Raw genomic sequence first — 20,663 nt, 5'->3', positions numbered from 1 at the left:
ACAGAAAGCTCTCGCATCAAAAATGTCTTAATTTGTGTTCTGAAGATGAACGAAGGTCTTACGAGTGTGGAACGACAAGAGGGTGAGTAATTAATGACAGAAATTTCATTTTTGGGTGAACTAACCCTTTAAACAGTAACGCACTAAAAGCAGACTGACAAATATACTTTGAATATTAAGAATTTGAATACTAAGAATTGTGTGAATTACATCCAGAGAAGTGATTGTCAATAAAAAATAGGGATTAAAATATTTAATAAAAATAAATTAAGGTTTGTTCTGATCTTATTCACCAGGTCTCACATACACTGCAGCACTGATCGCTAAGCAGAAATAGGCAAGTTGTATTATTTCAAAACATAAGCAGTGCTTCCCACAGGTATTAAATATACTTGCGGTGGTAGCCAGGTGGAAAATCCTCCTGTTACCCATGGCACAAAAATGACCTACTACATGTGACAAACATCAAATAATGCGTGACTAAAAAATTAAATATTTTTATTTATTGAAATTGTTTTGGGGGATGTGAAGTACTTTTTTTATCCATTTACCGCAATTCTTATGCACACCTTATGAAATATTACATTTTTATGAAAAAACACTTTAATGATGATCAAAATTAATTAAGAGTTGTTTCTGGATATTGATCTAGGTGTTAGAGGCAGAATTCTGCTAGTTAGACGAATCTGTAGGAAATACATTTTTAGTGTAATTATCATATACATCCAGCAGAGGACCCATAGAGATCCATTCATTTTTCTGGATGTGGCCAACTGCAAAGATCATGATCGCGCGCGCGCACTTTGTCTGTGAAATATCCACCGCGTCTCTGAGGGTCTTTGCAGCACATGTGGGATTGTCAATGGGAGTAAACAGTTCTCGCGCACACTGAACGAGAAGGTACGAAACGCGTAGAGCGAGGGGAGACTTTCCAATGTCGCGTCTTTTGCGTGCTCAAGTTGGTTATTTTAAATGTAGACGCGGGACGAACGCGCTCAAATAGAGATCGAAAGCTCTGCCAAGATGGACAAACAGCTGATCATACCTGTAGAGGGCGGGTTTTTTATTTCTCATCTCCATAAGTAGTAGTATAATCTAGTAGTAAAGCTAATGCAAGGTCTGGAAATACATTTATCCTTTGCTGAAACTTATTCGTCTTCATGGAGAACGCGGCTCGTGGTTGCTTAGCAACGAGCGCTTTTGAAAAGAGGAGAAAGTACCGTGGCTAGCGTTTTCCATGCGTTTTTAGACGTGACGTGAACGGCCTCTAAATCGAATCAAAGTCCCTTTAAGGCTGCGTTCCAGTTCGGTTTTAGACACGCACTCGCAAACTTCCCTAAACACTTCCCCTCGGGGGAATCCCTGCCGCCATTTTGAAGTGTGTTCCACTTCGTGAAGTGGACGAGGGAAGTTTATATGGACAGACCAAGCGGCAACCTCCCCCTTTCTCTCGTGAAGCCAATACGGAAGTAACTTAAACTGCGATTCATCGACTGGCCGCTAGGGACAGGCTCCAAAAGAGAGCAGAATCTCATAGAGTCCCATGTTAAATTGGCCAAGTTTATAGCAGAAAAAAACATGTTTACAAGTTGGTTCAAATTGTGGTTTTGGTCTATACTGCTATTTTTGCCCTTCATGACAACTCTGAGGGGGGTGAATTTTTTTATAACTTATCCGTTTAAATTATATTAAGCCTTAAAGTTCATAATTAAGGGCGTGGTCACTTGAGTGACAGGTAGATTGTGCTGCTGTCTGTGAGCCGTCATGTTACCTCAGCTGCCGTTGAATTTGGCATCTCAGCCGTATTTGTGCTCGATTATTTTATACAATTATAAAATATGGCTTGCTGCATAATATTCGAGACTGATGTTTGTCTCTGTAGATGTGCATGCATGGGGAAGAGACACAGAACACACGTTGTTGGATCGTGGCATTGGCTGAAAGTTTTGGTTGTGAGATTTACTGCAATGACAATGGCGGGAGGATATCAAAATCCGACAGCACTGCTTGGATATTATAACTAAAACTGCTGCACTATTTTGAAAAAAATATACTTTGGACACAGGCTCATTTGTTTGTTAGATACGCTGCTCAGATTGCATCCTTTCTTGAAGAACGATGACAGAGAGCAGATCATTCAGAAGAAATGTGACATGTTTTTTTGTTTTGCAATGGACATTCATATTTTACCCAAGTGCCACGGATTGGATTCATCTCGCGATCTCTACTTCATTATAAAGGTATGAAGTCCCATTTGATTTTCCATGTTGTTATTTGCACAACCAACACTACTGGTGTTGGAGGATCTATATCTTAAAAAACACCGTAGATTGACAGTAAACCTTTAGAACTTATCTTCATTAATATTTTAGATCGTATCTTAGATAGATAGATAGCTCCTTTGCTGCTAACATGGTCGCGTCGAGCTAGGCAGGCGTGGTTTCAGCAACCAGTCATATCAGCTCAAACCACCTCCCCGCCTCTTTGCCCATTTTCAGTTATCCGGGAGTGACGTGCGGTGACGCGCAGCTAAGATGGCCGCGGCCTCATTTAGGCGTCAAAACTGCTGTTCAGAACTCTATGGGTGACGTCACGGACGCTACGTCCATATTTTTTTACAGTCTATGGGACAGACCCTCGCTCCCTCGATTTTGACCGAGGGAGCGAGTCTACTTCATATGTACACTTCAGGCAGCTCCATAACCCACAATGCAACACGATTGTGACGTCACCGCATATCGCGTTTAATTTACCCCACCACAAACAACTCTATGATATATTAATTATTTTTTAAACATTTAAAACACACATATATACATATAGAATGCTGTATTAAACAATTTTGTAAGGGGAAAAAATAAATAATAAATCAGCTCCATTGCGGATTCCAAGTGATCAAGGGCTTAGGACGTTCCAGTTCAGCCCATACAAAGGTTCCGCCAGAAGTGGGCACTCGTGCAACGTAAGCAATGACGTACATCTGAGTCAACGAGACCGAGTGAAGTTAGCGAGGGAAGGGCATTTAAAAACCGAACTGGAACGCAGCCTAAGACAAGCCATTTCACTCCGTGGCCATCTTTGAAACGCCTCTCGGGCATCCAAGTGCAGCTCCTATCTCTTTGAATGGGGAAACATCAAATTCTCCAAAGCTGTTTGCCAAGCTTTCGATTAAATTTCATATTTGTAATCACCAACGAAATCTGACAACAACTGTCATATAATTTTTTTTTTCCAAACGCTCGAATCATGACAAAAAAACCTGTATTTTTCAGGCTAGATCAAGTTAATGCGCATGCGCAGACCTAAATGCGCGTCTCTTCGGAGGCGCGCTTCTGAGCTTCTAACGGCCGCTGAAGTGACGCAATGACTTTACCAGTCGGTGATTGGCTCTTATTTATAAGGCGGGACTCATTCCGCCATATTGCGCGTTGCACTTTCTCCAATTCAAAACAATAGGAGTGACGCGTCTTGTTATTCTATAGTCTTTGATCGAATGCAGATGGTTTCATTATCTCGGGCGGATAAAATTGGATTTAGGATTGAATAAGCTAATTGTTAAATAACAATTTAACTAGCGATGTAATGTATCATTACTGCTTATCTAAAACATGGAAAATTCAATTAAAGCATGCCATAGGGCTGGGTGATATGGCCCAAAACTCATATCTCTATTTTTGGGCTGAATGACGATGTATAATCTCGGTATTTTGTACATTTTTCTATTTGAACTAAAAACAAAATTTAAAAAAAATCCATTTAATTAAATTCACATCCTGCCCAATATTTTCCTACAAACAATGTAACCGTGTAGTATGTTATATTATGTGCAAAAAAGGGGGTCAAATTACATTAGGCCTACATTCTAACATTGTAACACTACAGTCTAAAAACAAAATGTTTTTAAAGCAGAAGTGTAAATTCACTAAACTAAAAATGAAAAAAAAAAGAAGCACAGACTAATTTTTATTTGATTACCCTACAATAGTCACTTTACAGTTACTGCTATAATAAAAATACACTTAGTTGTACGTTCGAAATTCTACATATGGCACATTTATGTGCTCAAACAAAAACAAATACTCAACAACAAATATTATAGCTAAATATATATATATATTTGTCAGAATTATTGTCAGAATATATGAATGTCCGTGAGCAGATCCAAGGTAATGACCGACACTGTTAAAAATATCCTCACTGGAAAGCAGTCCAAAGTCCAAAAAACACACAGACAATACTCCACAAGCGAGGCGGCAGTAAACTCCAAAGTGAACAGTTCGGTACGTATTCCACAATCGGTAGGCAGTCGGGAGCGAGTACAAACGCTCCAGACGCCGGTCACCAGGATACCTTTAAAGTTCCGTGTTATGATCACGTGATGTGTAGGCCGCGAGGGAACTGCGAAATCTCGCGAGAGCTTGATCACATGGGGTTTCACACACACATACAGGAGCAACGGAACAGGGCACAGGGTGATAATTAAAATAGATTACCAACCACACATTCTTGTTAATCATACACTAGCATAAATATCACCCTTATGTGGCAATGCTACAGTGCTCCATCTGTTTGGCGTGCATGCACACGGCGGTGCTCGTTCACGGAAGTTTGTGCTTCCACTCCTGTCTCCTGGACAGCAAAATGGAAATATTTTCTCAACTTTCTAACATTTACAGATGGAGAAATGTCTGTGAAATGTAAGTTATGCACTGAGGAAATTACTGGATGTCACTTTAGCTTAGAGATTATAAATAGAGACGTTCCCACCAATCACTGCACAAGTTAAGGTTACGTATGATGACGAAGGCAAGTTAGTGCTAGTCCTCCCGGAACCCATAGAGATTGCATCTTCTGTGCCTGCAGTTCGAAAAAAAAAGTTTTTTGAATGGAAGTCTATGAGAGCACTCGGGGCAACTGTCGGCCAGAGTGAAATCGCCCAAAAAGAGGTGGTACTCCGAAGACAGTGACATGACTCTGATTGGACTATAGCCTATATCCAGAGTCAGAACAAACAGCCTAGCAGTGACAGCTAGCATAAATCTGTGGTTGATTGTGACTGAAATCCATCCCTTTCTTACTTTGGTGGTGCGTCGCCCTATTGCCCTAATGAAGAAATCTCCCCTGCTGTTTATATACCTGGGCGACCCTCAGTGCAAGTAGTCCATTCTTTGCCATAAACCTGATTACATCACATGTGAAATTAGGTGCAATACTTGCATTAACAAAACCATATTTCATATAAGGTCATTTTCCTCTTTCCTGGTTCTTGAGCCATGTTTAGGGTATATGTCAAAGAGCCTAAAAGCAGAAAAGCAAAGAGAGAGAGAGATAAAGTTAAAGCTCAGAGCTCTATACGCCATCAAGAAAAACATTGAATTACCTATTCCAATCTGGTGTGAAATCTTTGATAGTGTGATTCAGCCCATTGTGCTGTATGGAAGTGAGGTTTTGGGTCCACTCAGTGATCAGAGCTACACTAGATGGGACAAACATCCAACAGAAGCCCTACACACAGAATTCTGCAAAATGATTCTAAAACTACAAAGAAGAACACCCAATAATGCCTGTAGGGCAGAATTAGGCCGATTCCCATTGATTATTAATATGAAAAAAAAAAATCCCTTAAATCCCACAGAATCACTACATTTTAAAGCATTACAAACCCAAGAACTGAACCCCAAAAAAAGTCCCCTCAGTCAGCTGAGTCAGAGACTAAGTAACCTGACTATCTCTACTAACACTAACCAGTCTCAGACCAGCACTGCTTCTCATCCAAATATCAAAATAAACCAAATTTTCAAATCTAAAAATAGATATCTGGAACATTGGGATCAGGAAACACAAAGTAAATTACAATTCTTTGTCATAAACCTGATACACGTGAAAATAAGCACAACTCGTACGTAAACAATAGAGCTACATCAGATGATTCAGCCTGAAACAAGAAAAAAAAATGCAAAAAAAAAAAAAAGTTTAAAAATCAGGTTGTAAGAATAACATATGCTAAGGGAAACAAAAGTTTCACATTTCAAGTAGATGACAAAGTAGATACGCGAACGAAAAGTTCCAGAAAAGACTGACTTACCATATTCTCAGCCGAACAATCGTTTATCCGTCTTCTCAACACAAGCACAAACGTTTTCATTAATCAGGCGGAAAATAACATCTCCGTCTTTTCAGCAGCGCCGTCCAGTCATCCCGCGTCTCAGGCAAACTGACGCTTCAAAAGCTTAAAACTGCACACTATATTCACTCAAATATCATTTAATGATAACATTACACCCTGAAGAGTTGACGTGAAACAATAAAAGCGTTGGGAGAGAAGCTAAAATGTATGCCTGGCCTAGAAATTTGAAATGAGCGCGGGACAAAAAAATCAATCCCATAATGCAGTGCCTCTACAGTATTGATACTGTATTACGAGTAAAACTAGCTGAAAACAGAAAACTACAGTATATTTACAGACATTCTGTAAAATATACAGCATGTTACTGTTTTATGAAAATACAGGATAATATTGTTAGAAATTACCTGTAAATTTATAGTTAAGTTTTACAGTGAGCTTTTATGGCATTTCATTGCAAATCAATAATAATTGGGAGATGGAAAAATAAATGTTCCTTAAAAAATCTGTTGTGTCATATTTGACATTTACATTAACATTAAAAAAATGTCAAAAGAATTTTTATTTTTTAACATTAAAAAATGGTGTATGAATAATCAGGTAAACCCAAGTTGCTTCAGTACAATAAATGTTTATCTTATATTTAAAAATCATTAAAGATTTCTGAGCAAAAAAGACTTTACATAATAAAAAAAAGTATGAATTATCAATCAGAGGGCAGAAGGCATGAAGTAGATTGTGTACAACAGTTTTTTCAGCAAAGTTTTGGTCATATTAATAATTTATAGGGCCTAGACATTTGCGTATTAAATATTATAGAGCATTATACAATATATTCATAAATTGGCATTATATTTATTGTTCAACAGAATTTTACAAAGAATGTTCAAATTACGTTATGAGAGAATAAATGGTTCTAAAAATGTGGCTAAAATGTTGTAACATGTATTGACAAACAAGTATTCTGTTTTCAATGGATTTATAACCCCAAACAGGCAAAGTGACATGGGTGATAATAAAAGATATGTTTTTTAAAAAAAATCATGGAATTGTATAATTTGTGTCCTAAGGAGATGGAAAATAGCAATAAATTAATTTTCTGATGTCTCTTTATGGTCTTGCCCTTTTTAGGGTTAAAGTAAAAGATCACATTGTCAGGGGAGCATTTATTAAGGTGTTATCCAGTTATCTAGTTAGTTATTTATTAAGTGGATGCCTGAATACTTACCGTGTACAGCCGCCTACAGCCGTGTTTAAAAACAATATGATAGTCAGATTATCAGTATTATCAGTCAGCCGTATTATCAGTCAGATAATAAGTCATCAAAGATTCCTCGATATATCTGAATATAATAGCATATTCAGCTGGATGTGCCAACAGAGCAGAACTATTTATACAATAACATCAAATAGTCAACCCTGAATAAAATCAAGCATTGTTTATGGATTTTATATATATTAGGAAAAAAAATGCTAAGTCCTCAGCCAAATAGGGGTTGGGGGAAGGGTGTGTTGGGAAAAATACACCGTTTATGGTATGTCAAGTAGTACTTTGAACCAATTGACCCTTTTTTTACAGACTGATGACGCATTTCCACAGTTATCAATATCGCAAATCTATAGTAATGTTTTTCTTTTTTTTTTTCTTTTTTTTAAGTAAATATCTGAAATTTTCACGTTAAGAAATACCTGAAATTATAATGTTACAAATTAAATAGGAACATTTGGATTTATTTATGTATGGCATATTAATTTTATTTCTTTTTGAAATAACTGATTTTTAGATTCTCATCTAAAAATAACTTACATAACATTACCCATCTTTATCAAAACCTAGTAAAGATTTAGTGCTTACATTACTAATTCGAAATACACAAAATAAACAATACAATATAACAACTGAATGTTGTATCTACAAATTCAGCCCCTCCAATATAAACAGTGTAAAAGATAAAACTATCTATACATTTCTTGAGCTATCCTTAGAACATGTTAATACTATGGCAAATATAAACATTTTGTACATGTATTGATCCAAATACACTTTTTAATAAGTACATTCTTAAATATTGCTAACTCTTATAATTGCTAACTCATTATGTCATTATTTTTTCTAAATATCTGATACTAACGTGTGGTTATATTTTGCACATTTCATTAAAGGTCCCGTTTTTCGTGGTTTTTTGAAGCTTTGATTGTGTTTATAGTGTGCAATATAACGTGTTCATGTTTCGCGTGTAAAAAAACACAGTATTTTTCACATAATTTACTTATCTGTATACCGCTATTTTCCACTATCATAAAAACGGGCTGATGACTTCCTTGTTCTATGAAGTCCCTCCTTCAGAAATACGTAACGAGTTCTGATTGTGCCAGCGGTTCCTGTGCCGTGCCCGGAAAAGTCACGCCTCTTACCATAACGTGGAGATGTATGCGCTCAGTGTTATTGTAAACATGTCTTTAATTTTACCCTATCAATTTGAGCCGGAATCAGACCAGGTGATTGGACTGCGGGATGAAAAAAACAGCGTTTCAACGACATGGTGACAAACACACTCTACAAACGCAACTCTTGTGTATTCCTGTGGGCGGAGGTTAGTCAAAAAACTGTTTTAGTGACGTCATTAAAGAAGGAAGTAGAGGGATGTAGTCCAAACTGGCCGTTTGATGTAGGCGACTTCTGTTAAATAAAATATCTTGCTTGGCATTGAACTTTGAGCTTTAAAATTTTACAGATTTTATTTATACTCTAACAATTACACACTAACTAAAGTTTGAAACATGGGATCACGAAGAACGGGACCTTTAAACCAGTTCATGAAAACTGTACACTCAAAAAAATGATTCTTGCCACTATTTGAAATTAAGCAAAAAAATCTAATAAAACATATTTAAAAGCTAATAAAAATACCTATTATTACTCCAAATTACTTTTATACAACATGAATGAAATGGATACAAGACCAACCTGATCAAATTACATAAACTATACTTAATGGACTATATGCACGTGTTACTTCCTGGTTGTCGTTAAGCCAGCTCGGGCACTTCCGGTGAACTGTTAGCTGTTCATTCTGTAGTCGTTGTACATCGACACAAAACCATCTATGGTTGACTTTTTAATGTTGTATTTATATTTTAATGCAGTTATCACATTTACCTAATTTGCCAATAAACCAGTTTTATTGATTGCAATAAAGACGAAGCTATTGGGACTGTTTAAAAATGCCGTGTCTGTAATTAGACACACACACACATTTTTTCCCCAGCACTTTAAATGTTATTTTTAATGCGATGACCACAAACATAATTTGTTCATCCTTCTGAGATTGTCCCCATTGTAAAACCGAACGTTTAAAAATGTAGGAAATTTAACATTTGATAAAAAACACTTATTTAAAAATAAAAAAGTCAGTAATTAGCACTTTAACCAGCAGGTGGCGGCAAAGTAGCATTTATTTGCGCACATATCAGCCATTTCCTCTAAACGTTTTTCACTTCGTTTTTGACTAAATATTAAACATTATAAAATAAGTAGGTTTGAAAAAACATTTTGTCAATGTGGAGTATGAAATACTCACAAAATCTTATGAAAAACAATAACTTTTATTGTGAATTAATTACACAGAAAGCGAGCACCGCGCTCTCCCTTTGTAATCACAGCAGCTGTCAGTGCAGCGCAAGATCAATGATTTCAGCACTACTTGTGAAAACACACATTTTATTCAATTAATCTAACTAAAGTGCACAATAAATATTTAATTTTTGAAGCTTTTTTTTTCACATAAAAGTGTGAAAACTAATGGTCGAATTGAATTTAGCCGAGGAGGAACATTGAGGTACGTCTTTATTTATTTATTGTCTAAGCTGTCTTACGTTTGAATAACGAAATTAATGTTATGCCTGACTATTTAAGTGACTACATTCTGATTATAAACTAAGTATTACACTACTGATGCTCAACACACCAGCAAATGACATCTCACCGGAAGTTATCGAGCTGGCTTATATTAGTGTTGCGCATGCTCACTGAAGTCTGAGTTCAAAAAACAACAACTGAAGGCGCAATGGCGATCTAATGTCTGACTCAGCGAAAAGGAGGATTTGGATGAATGGATGTGGATGTTTTACAAGGTAAGATATGTTTATTAACATTTTTATGTTTATTCTATCTTGTTTTCTTAGTTTTAGCGTGAAGGCGCATTTTTGCTAAAGCGAATTGACCGTTATTAACTTTTATTTTAGGTCTTCTCATCTGTAAAAGGAGTAACTGTGATCATTTTAAGATAACGTTATGCTGTCAACTTGACGGTGCACCGTGCATCATATTCGCATTTAGATAGATTACGAGTTATTATTATAATTATTTTTTTAATAACAGATTCGTCATTTCAGCGTTCTTTGCTAACGTTTTGCTTTGCAAATAAGCCAAAACGTTGCTCAAACACACTTCATTATTGTAACTTATACCTTATCTACGTTAATGAATACGTTATCTATATATTATATTGTCTTACAAGTATTTATAAATTTGATCATTTCGAGATATGTATTCAACTGACTGTGTACTTTTACAAATGTATATATATAAATACCTGCTTGTCATCTCGATGTGCATTTTACTTTGCTTGAAATATAGTTTTGAAATATACCAAAACATTGACAGAGTGTGTTTGTCATTCAACTGTATATAAACTAAAAAAAAAAAAAAAATCCTGTTAAAAGTCGTGTCCATGAAAGGGAACATGAATTCTTTTCAAGTCGTAATTTCATTAAAATATATAAATAATAATAATAAAGTGTATGTCATCTTTACTATTTCAGAAACCTCATCAGTGGGACAATAACTCAATTATGGTATGTGTAATATATTTTCTTATTTCTTGTATTAAAACTAAAATTTACTTGTTTCATTTCTTTGTAAAATTGTTGATGTCGATTTTCTGTTTTTTGACTTTCAGATTTGTGAGTTTTGTGGAAACGTAAAGTGTGTGGAAGAAGCATCACAGAAGTATCCAATATGTTTAAAGGTGCCCTCGAATGAAAAATTGAATTTATCTTGCCATAGTTAAATAACAAGAGTTCAGTACATGGAAATGACATACAGTGAGTCTCAAACTCCATTGTTTCCTCCTTCTTATATAAATCTCAATTGTTTAAAAGACCTCCGAAGGACAGGCGAATCTCAACATAACACCGACTGTTACGTAACAGTCGGGGTGTACGCCCCCAATATTTGCATATGCCAGCCCACGGTCCCAACATTATCATTATGAAAGGCATTAGACAAGGGCAAAACGTCTGGATGTGCATAGCTGAATCAACAGACTAGGTAAGCAAGCAAGAACAACAGCGAAAAGTGGCAGATGGAGCAATAATAACTGACATGATCCATGATATCATGATATTTTTAGTGATATTTGTAAATTGTCTTTCTAAATGTTTCGTTAGCATGTTGCTAATGTACTGTTAAATGTGGTTAAAGTTACCATCGTTTCTTACTGTATTCACGGAGACAAGAGCCGTCGCTATTTTCATTTTTAAACACTTGCAGTCTGTATAATTCATAAACACAACTTCATTCTTTATAAATCTCTCCAACAGTGTGTAATGTTTGCTTTAGCCACGCAGCATAGCCTCAAACTCATTCAGAATCAATGTAAACAATATAACAGTATACAATACTCACATAATCCGACGCATGCATGACGAACACTTTGTAAAGATCCATTTTGAGGGTTATATTAGCTGTGTAAACTTTAAGGCACTGTTTAAGGCAAGCGCGAGCTCTGTGGGCGGAGATTTAAAGGGGCCACAGCATAAATCGGCGCGTTTATAATGATGCCCCAAAATAGGCAGTTAAAAAAATTAATTAAAAAAAATCTATGGGGTATTTTGAGCTGAAACTTCACAGACACATTCAGGGGACACCTTAGACTTATATTACATCTTTTTAAAACATAATCTAGGGCACCTTTAAGTAACTGAAACATTCTAAGATTAATCTTGGACATTTTGAGGAGAGATTCAGTCAACCTGTTCACAGTAAATTAAGTAAGTGTTTTTGTTATTTACATTTACATTAGATTTTTTTTGTAAATTACTATAGTTTCCTGTACAGTAGGCCTCCATCTCTTCCTTCTTCCTTTTTTCCTCTCAGATAAAAGCAGAATTGATGCGGATAACGACTGTGCCACTTCTGTCAACGTTCATAGCAGCTGGACAGATACACTGTTAATCAAATTAAAGTTTTCAGCAGCAAAGGAGCTTCTGGACAAAAGATATCACACACATTGCAGTTGCAGACAAGGTGTGGTAAATTGCGTTACCGTTCTTTGGAACTAATTACAAAGATTGTACTATAATCAATCACTGTTTTTAATATTGTCATATTTTTCAGTGCGAAGATATACACTTCAAATGAGACTGTGTCATAAAGAGTCTGTTTGTGTATCTCAATGGGGACTTTACAACACTTCCAGTTTTCCAGAATTCTTCCAGAATTCCAGGTTTGTACTGTATATATTTTTTGTAATGACCTACACATATAGTATAATTCTGTGTGCTGCCAATATTTCAGTGAAACTAAACAAGGTGTTATATATTCATTCATTCGTTCATTTACTTGCTTAGGACTGCAATCCTGAAGGAACTGAGGGAGGAATTTCTGAGACCACTCTGGGCCCTTTTGTGACCCTTAAAGAAAGCGCTGAGGATGAGCCAGTGGATGTTGGCGTAGCAACAGAGGGTTTAAAACTACTACAACACTTAGGAGTTTTTCCTTCTTGATGCTGTTTGCTGTTTGGATTGATCTACGCAATCAAGCTATGCTCCGAGTCTCAAATTCACTTTTGAATTCTTCCAGAAGGTACTGATGAATTTAGATTTTAGGACATCACATAGATGTTTTGATCCACTGGAAGGACTTAGAAACTTTGAAACCTAAGAAACATTGAATTGAAGACTATGATCGATGACACTATGAACCAATGACACTAACTCAAATCAAGAGACTATATCTAATGCACCTTCTGGCTTCCTCTAACTCTGATATTTTTAAAGGGTTAGTTCACCTAAAAATGACATTTCTGTCATTAATTACTCACCCTCATGTTGTTCCACACCCGTAAGACCTTCATTCATCTTCAGAACACAAATTAAGATATTTTTGATGAAATCCGTGAGCTATCTGACCTCAGATAGACTGCAACACTACTACCACTTTCAAGGCCCAGAAAGGTAGTAAAGACATTGTTAAAATAGTCAATGTGACTGCAGTGGTTCAACCTTAATGTTATGAAGTGACAAGAATACTATTTGAGCGCAAAAAAAAAGACAAAAAACTACTTTCTTCCCTTTTATGTCAGTCTCCTGCGCAGCTGAGGTTGTACACACATAATATCTTAATTTGTGTTCTGAAGATTAATGAAGGTCTTAGGGGTTTGGAGCAAAATTGGGGTGAGTAATTAATGAAAGAAATTTAATTTTTGGGTGAACTAACCCTTTAACAGAGATGTTAGCCCTTGTGCTATTCCTTGTCCAGGAAGTTAACTTGTGAGTAGGACACTTGGGCTGCTGAATGTCTAAATGCTGAAATGTGACAGATAACAGAAAACCTGTTATATGTAAAGTCAAATATAATCCCTCAAATTGCTTTTCTTTTTTCCCCAAGTGTCCTGGTTGTTTTTTTTTTTTTTTTCTTTTTTTTTATACATGTTTACAAGGAATGTAACCATTTACTTTTATGTTTCAAGTTTCAGACAAGCAAAAGCACAAACTGACTACCATACTATGCAGAGAGATCCTAATGTTACCTTGAATATTTGAAAATAATGCTTGATGTTGAAATTTGGTTCCTTGTTGATCTATGAACTTTTTGGCACACAGACTTAAAACTAAAAAGTCAAACAAGGAGCCATAACCATTGTGTTAGTTTCGGAGAAAGCACAAAACTGCTGTAAATATTTGTCTTAACTTGTGAAATACTGTTCTATTTTTTTGTCAGATTGGATGTTTCTTATTATTCCTGCAGCAATTGAGACAATACATTTTTATGAATGTAACATGTGTTTGACCATTTATTTAATATAAATAAATTAATTTAAGGTAGTTATATAAAGCAAGTAAGAATAAGTTATATTAAAAGAGTAAGTTTTATGTATTACACAAGCTTAAATTGCAGTTTATCAGTTAACATAACCTTTATTTAATTAATTCAAGTCAACTGAACATGATGGGGAAGCTTAAGTAAAAGTTAACTTTTTTACATTGGATTTATGTGATTAAAATGGATGGAAATTTTATATGCAGTTGAATTACATAAGTTTTAATTTTTGGGGTTAAATATTTGAGTGTAACCTGAAGGCTCTTAGCTGAACACAAAAAAAAAAAAAAAAAAAAATTTTAAGAACCTTTCTTTTTAATGTTTAACCTATCAGTGTAACATGCAGTACTCATTTATGACTTCTGGCAGCTACCAGGCATTGAAATTAAAAGGCTTAGTCAAACACTGTTGTACAATAAAATCATAAAAGGCATTACAAGGTTCAGTTCGATTTATTGGTGCAACATATCATTGAATACATACGTTATTTATCACTATCTGGCAGTAGTATTATGAAATTCCATGGTGCTGTATAAAAACGTGAACGATTCATTGGGTTCATTTGGGTTGGTGGTTCCCTTTTGTACCTGTCTGCCTTTGTCAAAACTCTGCATTTATGTAAGACGATGTTTAACAGGTAACACGGCAAGACAAGCAGACTATATTACTTGGAATGCACAACAGAACATAGACTTATCTCCAGCCACCCAGAACAGATCCAGAGATATGAAAGACATATTGCAAATTATTGCACTTATCTTGGGGTTTTTGGGGTGTGGATCTGCTGTATTATCATTACATAGTCACTACTGGAAAGTGTCTTCAGATGACGGTAGTGTCATTGTCACATCTAACTTCTTTGAGAACCTCTGGATGTCCTGTGCAGATGACTCCACTGGTACTTTCAATTGTTGGGATTTCCAGTCCATGCTTGCTTTACCAGGTAAATTGCATCCATGATAACTGTATAAATAACTGTTATACTGATAATAGTATACTACTGCTATTGCTATTATTATTATTATTTACTCTTTACTGATTAAGAAGTTACAATTAAAATATACATGTGATTCTTTTCTCTTTTTTTATGTTCAAAAGTAACTGTTTTTAGCATTTTATAATTATTGCAAAGTAACAAAACTCACTCATGGCATCAAAACTAATGATGTTGTGCCAAAAAAAATGTTATAAGTAAAATAAGTAAAAATTGTGCATGACATTCTTTCAAGTATGTAAAATTCATTCGCGAAATCACCACCAGATGGCGGATAGGGAAGGTTAGCACCATTGCTCAGAAAGGCTGGAATTGTGACGTTTTCACTTTTAACTGAAGATAAAATAATTAAATAAATTAAACAGGTCTTTTTGATGTTACTGATTGCTCCTTTATCACTGCTTTCTGAGACATTGTGAAATTATTATTCCTGTGCCACTACTGAATCTAACAGTGAGACCCTCCAAATTAGTTTGGAAGCCAACTGATTATTTCATACTGTTTATTGAGACATTTCAATGTATTTTAAAGGTCATATGCTTCTTGTGGGTCTTCAAGTGCCTTGTGTCAAGTCAAGTCATTTTTATTTGTATAGCGCTTTTTATACAGATTGTGTCAAAGCAGCTTCACAGTTATAAAAAGGAAAATAGCAGAATCAATTACGGAAACGCAACTATGGAGATTGTGCTGTAAAGTAGCTATAAAAGACAATAGTCTTTATTTAGCTCAAATATAGCTTATATGAAGTCACCTGTTTTTTGCCATGGTTGCCCTTTTTACTTGCAGTAAAGAGCCATTTAAAAGAATAATAAAGTTTATCTCTCTTTGTTATATACCATTGCCTGGACTGTCATGATAATTAGTACATAGTTACATTATCACTTAGTTATAAATAAATCTATTATCACTTTTCACATTAAAAATATATTTTATGTTTTATATTATAAGAAAAAAACACAACCCCTCAACATCGCAATGCTGGGTTTGCCTCGAGCAGTGAGATGTGTTGACAGAGTTCAGCAATTTAGTGAAGAGAAAACTGAAGAATCATGTCATGGAGTTCATTCATGAAGTTGTGTCAACAACACACAGCATCCGAGCACAAGCACACTTTGGTCAGAGTGGGAATAATGCGATTAAGGTGTTTACATGCCTGTTTATTGTGATTAAAATTAGCGTACACCACCTAGTTTAGTGTGATTATGCTTACTACGATTATGAGCTTAATCGCATCACTTTAATCGAGTATTCCATTGAGAATGATGGAATCTTGATGAGGTAGCGGAGACCGGGGGCAATTGTAACAGGGGGCAATTGTAACATTTTAAATTACGTCAATCATAGACAGAACAGAACCATGAAACTCATTTTGCATGTGCTCTGTGGAGATCCCTCTCTGCATGCCAAAGGACAAGCTTCTAAATCATACTTGGTAAAGTTTTTCAACAAAGACTCTTTTTTTGAGGTATAAAAGTAATTTTTTCCATCTACAGTATTTTCCTCATTCTGTTGTCTAACATTTGATATCTTTGTCATTAGCTTTTAACATTAGCTTTGTTGTTTCTAGCTAGCAGGGTAGCTTGTCACAGGGTGATACAGTCGTCGGGGGCACTGCATTACAATGGCCCCGACACCATCAAAATAGTGTCCAGCTTAGTAAGGACATCAAAACAGATTATTTTTTTCCAATAATTTAAGAAAAGTGGTTTTGCCTCTCAATCTGGGGATCCATTTTGTTGAGTAGGCCCTGTACAGTCTCTGCTCACAGCATGTCTAGGTTTAGACCAAGGAAAACAGCAAGGGGAGTTAATTAATTGGTCTAGATAATATGGATGTAGTGGATATTAAATAGATTTAACTATATCCATATTCTCAGGAGTTTATTGTGGTCATTGGTATATATATATATATGAAGGTATTACATGTGTTGTTTGCCCCCATATGCTGTTACAGATGTGATATTGCTCTTAAAAGTAAATGATATTAAGTAACTTACCTTTCAGACAATTTGTATATTTATACTTTGCTAATGAAAATAATTACAAAAGAAGCCAAAGAATTGTGCTTTGTCTGTCACCAAGCAACACAGTGAAAGCAGGTTTGAAACAGCTTTTATGAGTTGAATGGAGTGACAGAGATTTCCCTTTCCCCGCTCCGGGTTTTCTGTCACTCCTTGCTTAGTAGTGAGAGAAACCCACTCCAAATGATCATGGAGCAAAATAGAACAAAGATGGGTAACACTTTATTTTACAGTGTCCTTGTTACACGTTACATGTAGTTACTGTAATTATAAATTATTCGTAATTACATGCAACTAACTGTAAACTAATCCCCAATCCTAACCCTATAGTAAGTACATGTAGTTCTCTTTCATCATCTCATGTTCGAGATCCACCTATGGGAAGGGCATCCATACCTGACTTCTGCAGAAGCATCCAATTGCACCAAGTCTGGCTAGACAGACAGAAGCGCGCAGCCAATGTCAAGTAAGGCCCCACCCCCTTACCTGAGAGCATATAAGGCCTGCACGCATTGCAATTCTCTAGTTGTCAATCTCTTCTCGCGATCTCTGCACCTCACAGCTCGCGGTGGATTTATCACTGCTCACTTTCATGTCTTCAGGAGGACATATCGTCAAGATCAGCCTCCGCCAGACGTGACTCTTTTATTCAGCCCAGAAAAGCTGTTTTGCATCCTGAGCCACCCACGCTCTGTGATTATTTTCACCTGCTCCCCCTTTCCACGGCTGCCCTCCAGGATTTTACTGAGTTTTTCGCTGGCATGTCGCTCTCTAAATCGACTTCTCTTGAGGGCTGTGCATCATGGGCCTGCCTGGCCGCTGATCGCCGCCAAGAATCCGCATTCCTTCTGCGTGGTCTGCTTGGGCCTTAAGCACACCGAACAGGCTTTGGAGAACCCGGAAAACTGCAGCCATTGCCTCACGTTGCCTAAAAAGCTCCTTCGGCACTGTCTCAAAGTTGCCGTGACCCAGTGCGTCGAGCTCGGCCTTTCAGATGATGACGTGCCACTGGGGGCCTCCCGGGGCGCAACGTCTCTCAACTGGGCTGACCAGCCCAATCCTGCTTTTCCCAAAGAGGACATCTTCGCGGGTAACCTCCCATTTACCAACGAACCGGCTGGTCTCACGCGAAAACAGCCATTGTCCTATGTTCTTCTCGCTGAAGGTCGAGGACGTGCTCCTTGGGGTGGACGCACTGGCCCACCCATTGCCCAAAGTGCTGCTGTATGATTTTCCTCCCCTGTGCCTGATAACTCCCACACTGGCCAAGGTGAGAGAGAAGGGCCATTCTGATAGCACCCAGGTAGCCCAAAGCACAAATGTTATCTGTTATCTCCAACGAGGATCAGAGGCTGAATGCTCTGTGTCCGGTTCATGCATTACAGATGTATATGATCAGGACCAGTGCTTTCCAGAAGAGCTACCAGCTCTTTATTTCATGGGAGCCCCCTAACAAGGGGAGTAACATATCTAAGCAATGCCGCTAACATTGGCTTGTGGAAGCTATTGACTTGGCATATGAATCGAAGGGTGTGCAGCCCCCAGGGAACATCAGAGCTCATTTCACGAGGGGCTTAGCTGCCTCTTGGGCCTTGTTCAGGGGAGTGTTGCTGCAGGACTCTGCTTCTGCTCTGCTGCCAGCTGGGCCCCTCCTCATATGTTTGTGCGTTATTACCGACTGGATGTCACCAAAACTTCAGTAGCACATTCCAGAGATGGGCACTCGAGTCAGAGACTCGGACTCGAGTCCCACTCAAGTCGCATTTTAACAGACTTCAGACTCGGACTCGATCTGAAATGACTAGGCACAAAATACTCTGAATATTTTAAAAACGACTTTTAGTCTTTTATCCTTAACTACTAATATAATAAATAAAGAATTTGTGTTGTGTTAAAATAGTTTTATTATATCTGCATCACATATATTTCCCTATCTGTTGTGGTAGATCGGACTCTTGTCATAGAATTTGATTACATATGTCCGTATATAGGTATATTGCGCGTAAACTCCGAAATGTCATAATAAGAGTCCCATGAAACATGACGGGAGCCACCGCGCCATATGTTCTTTTGTTTGAGTTTATTATCACGTCAGATCGGCTAGATGCACAGAATGTGGGAAAACAATTAAAGACACCGGAACAACATCATCAAATTTTATGAGACATCCAGAAAGGTTAGTCACATTAACTAACACAGCTAGCTATCCACAAGTTTCCTACGCCCCATGAGGCCTTGCGTCAAACGTGGGAGCGTCTTCCGGTTCGAAGTAAACAAGCTGGACATGACACTCATTCATTTAACAGTTGACAGTCATTCAAGATTTAATGATCCAAACTTGCGAACGTTTGTTTTTTACTTAAAGATTTAAGATTCCGGCATCAATATTTGAACAATGTTTTACAATAAAAAAAAATGTTACAGTAATAGTAATGTATTAATTTATGTCGAGTGCACATCAATCATGCTAAATCTAACTGATATTTATATAGACATGAAAAGAAAACACAGACCTATTCAGTTGTGCCTTCCATTTATTTGCGATCACAAGAATGCAAAAAAACAACTCCACTAAGGCTTTTAAATTCAAAGGCTTACACATTTAGAAATATATTGATAACATACCCTATGTTTACGTCACTTTTCGGAGCATTTCTATTTATTTTCCTCTAAATTATGCGATGATTGCTATCCGAGGATGTTTGCGCGATCTCTCCGTCTATCTATCCTGATCCTTTCAGCCAGAGCAACATAGGGAGCTCATGAGAAGACAACGGGAGTTATGAGTTATACGAGTTAACCGGAGTGTGTGAATCTGTGAAAGATATGCATTTGTCAAGAATCAACAAAGGCACAGGGAAGAGACAGATAAAACATTAAACCAAATAAATACACGATTATAATCACATCTTCATTCCTCAAGCAGTCTCTGATATTTTCCATAAACGTGTGTATTTATTATCGCAATGGTTAACATAAGTAGCCTTTAGCATCGCACACAGTGGAAACGCGACTGGCTCTGGCACGCACGATAAAAAAGGAGTAAAATATCACATCATAAGGCTTTGGTGCATCAGTGACGGGAAGTACAGACAGCGGGTTGTTCAAGTATTGCAGGGTCAGGATGCTCTAGTCATGCAGCAGCACTTTTGTGGAAGGTCAGTAAAGTAAAGAGCAATTAAGGCCACGAAAACTGTTTATTGTATTGTGATATTATTAACTAATAATGTAGTAAACTGAGATGTTGTCCCTGAGCACCGTAACGACATCTCTCATAAAGATTTGCAACTTTACAAAGTAAACAATGATCCAAAAAACGCTTAGCCTCTTCGCTAATTAACACACAAAATACCATTGGTATGCTACTTCCGCCGCCTCACCGGAAGTTGTACCCACGTTCTCTTTTACAGTAGCGCCCCGC

At 36.9% G+C, this 20,663-nt stretch overlaps 1 protein-coding gene and 2 long non-coding RNA genes across 3 annotated transcripts in view; all 3 read left to right on the top strand.

Moving 5' to 3' along the window:
* Nucleotides 1-10,078: 10,078 nt before the first annotated feature.
* Nucleotides 10,079-11,262, top strand: LOC125268012. Its single transcript, XR_007184785.1, has 3 exons — nt 10,079-10,258; nt 10,949-10,981; nt 11,086-11,262. It is a non-coding gene; the product is annotated as an uncharacterized LOC125268012 (long non-coding RNA).
* A 749-nt stretch (nt 11,263-12,011) lies between these two features.
* On the top strand, nt 12,012-14,187 carry LOC125268011. The gene is made up of 4 exons (XR_007184784.1): nt 12,012-12,178; nt 12,285-12,434; nt 12,525-12,633; nt 12,758-14,187. It is a non-coding gene; the product is annotated as an uncharacterized LOC125268011 (long non-coding RNA).
* Nucleotides 14,188-14,747: 560 nt separating this feature from the next.
* The window catches only part of cldn15b (claudin 15b), a 29,284-nt gene continuing 23,368 nt past the window's right edge, over nt 14,748-20,663 (top strand). Inside the window, exon 1 of the mRNA XM_048190132.1 lies at nt 14,748-15,171. Within this exon, the coding sequence (XP_048046089.1) occupies nt 14,751-15,171 (421 nt within the window). The 5' untranslated portion in view covers nt 14,748-14,750. The remainder of the gene's footprint in view (nt 15,172-20,663) is intronic.

Source organism: Megalobrama amblycephala, linkage group LG4, assembly GCF_018812025.1.
Source record: "Megalobrama amblycephala isolate DHTTF-2021 linkage group LG4, ASM1881202v1, whole genome shotgun sequence".
Classification (NCBI taxonomy): Eukaryota; Metazoa; Chordata; class Actinopteri; order Cypriniformes; family Xenocyprididae; genus Megalobrama; species Megalobrama amblycephala.
This window is presented reverse-complemented; position numbering and strand designations above follow the sequence as displayed.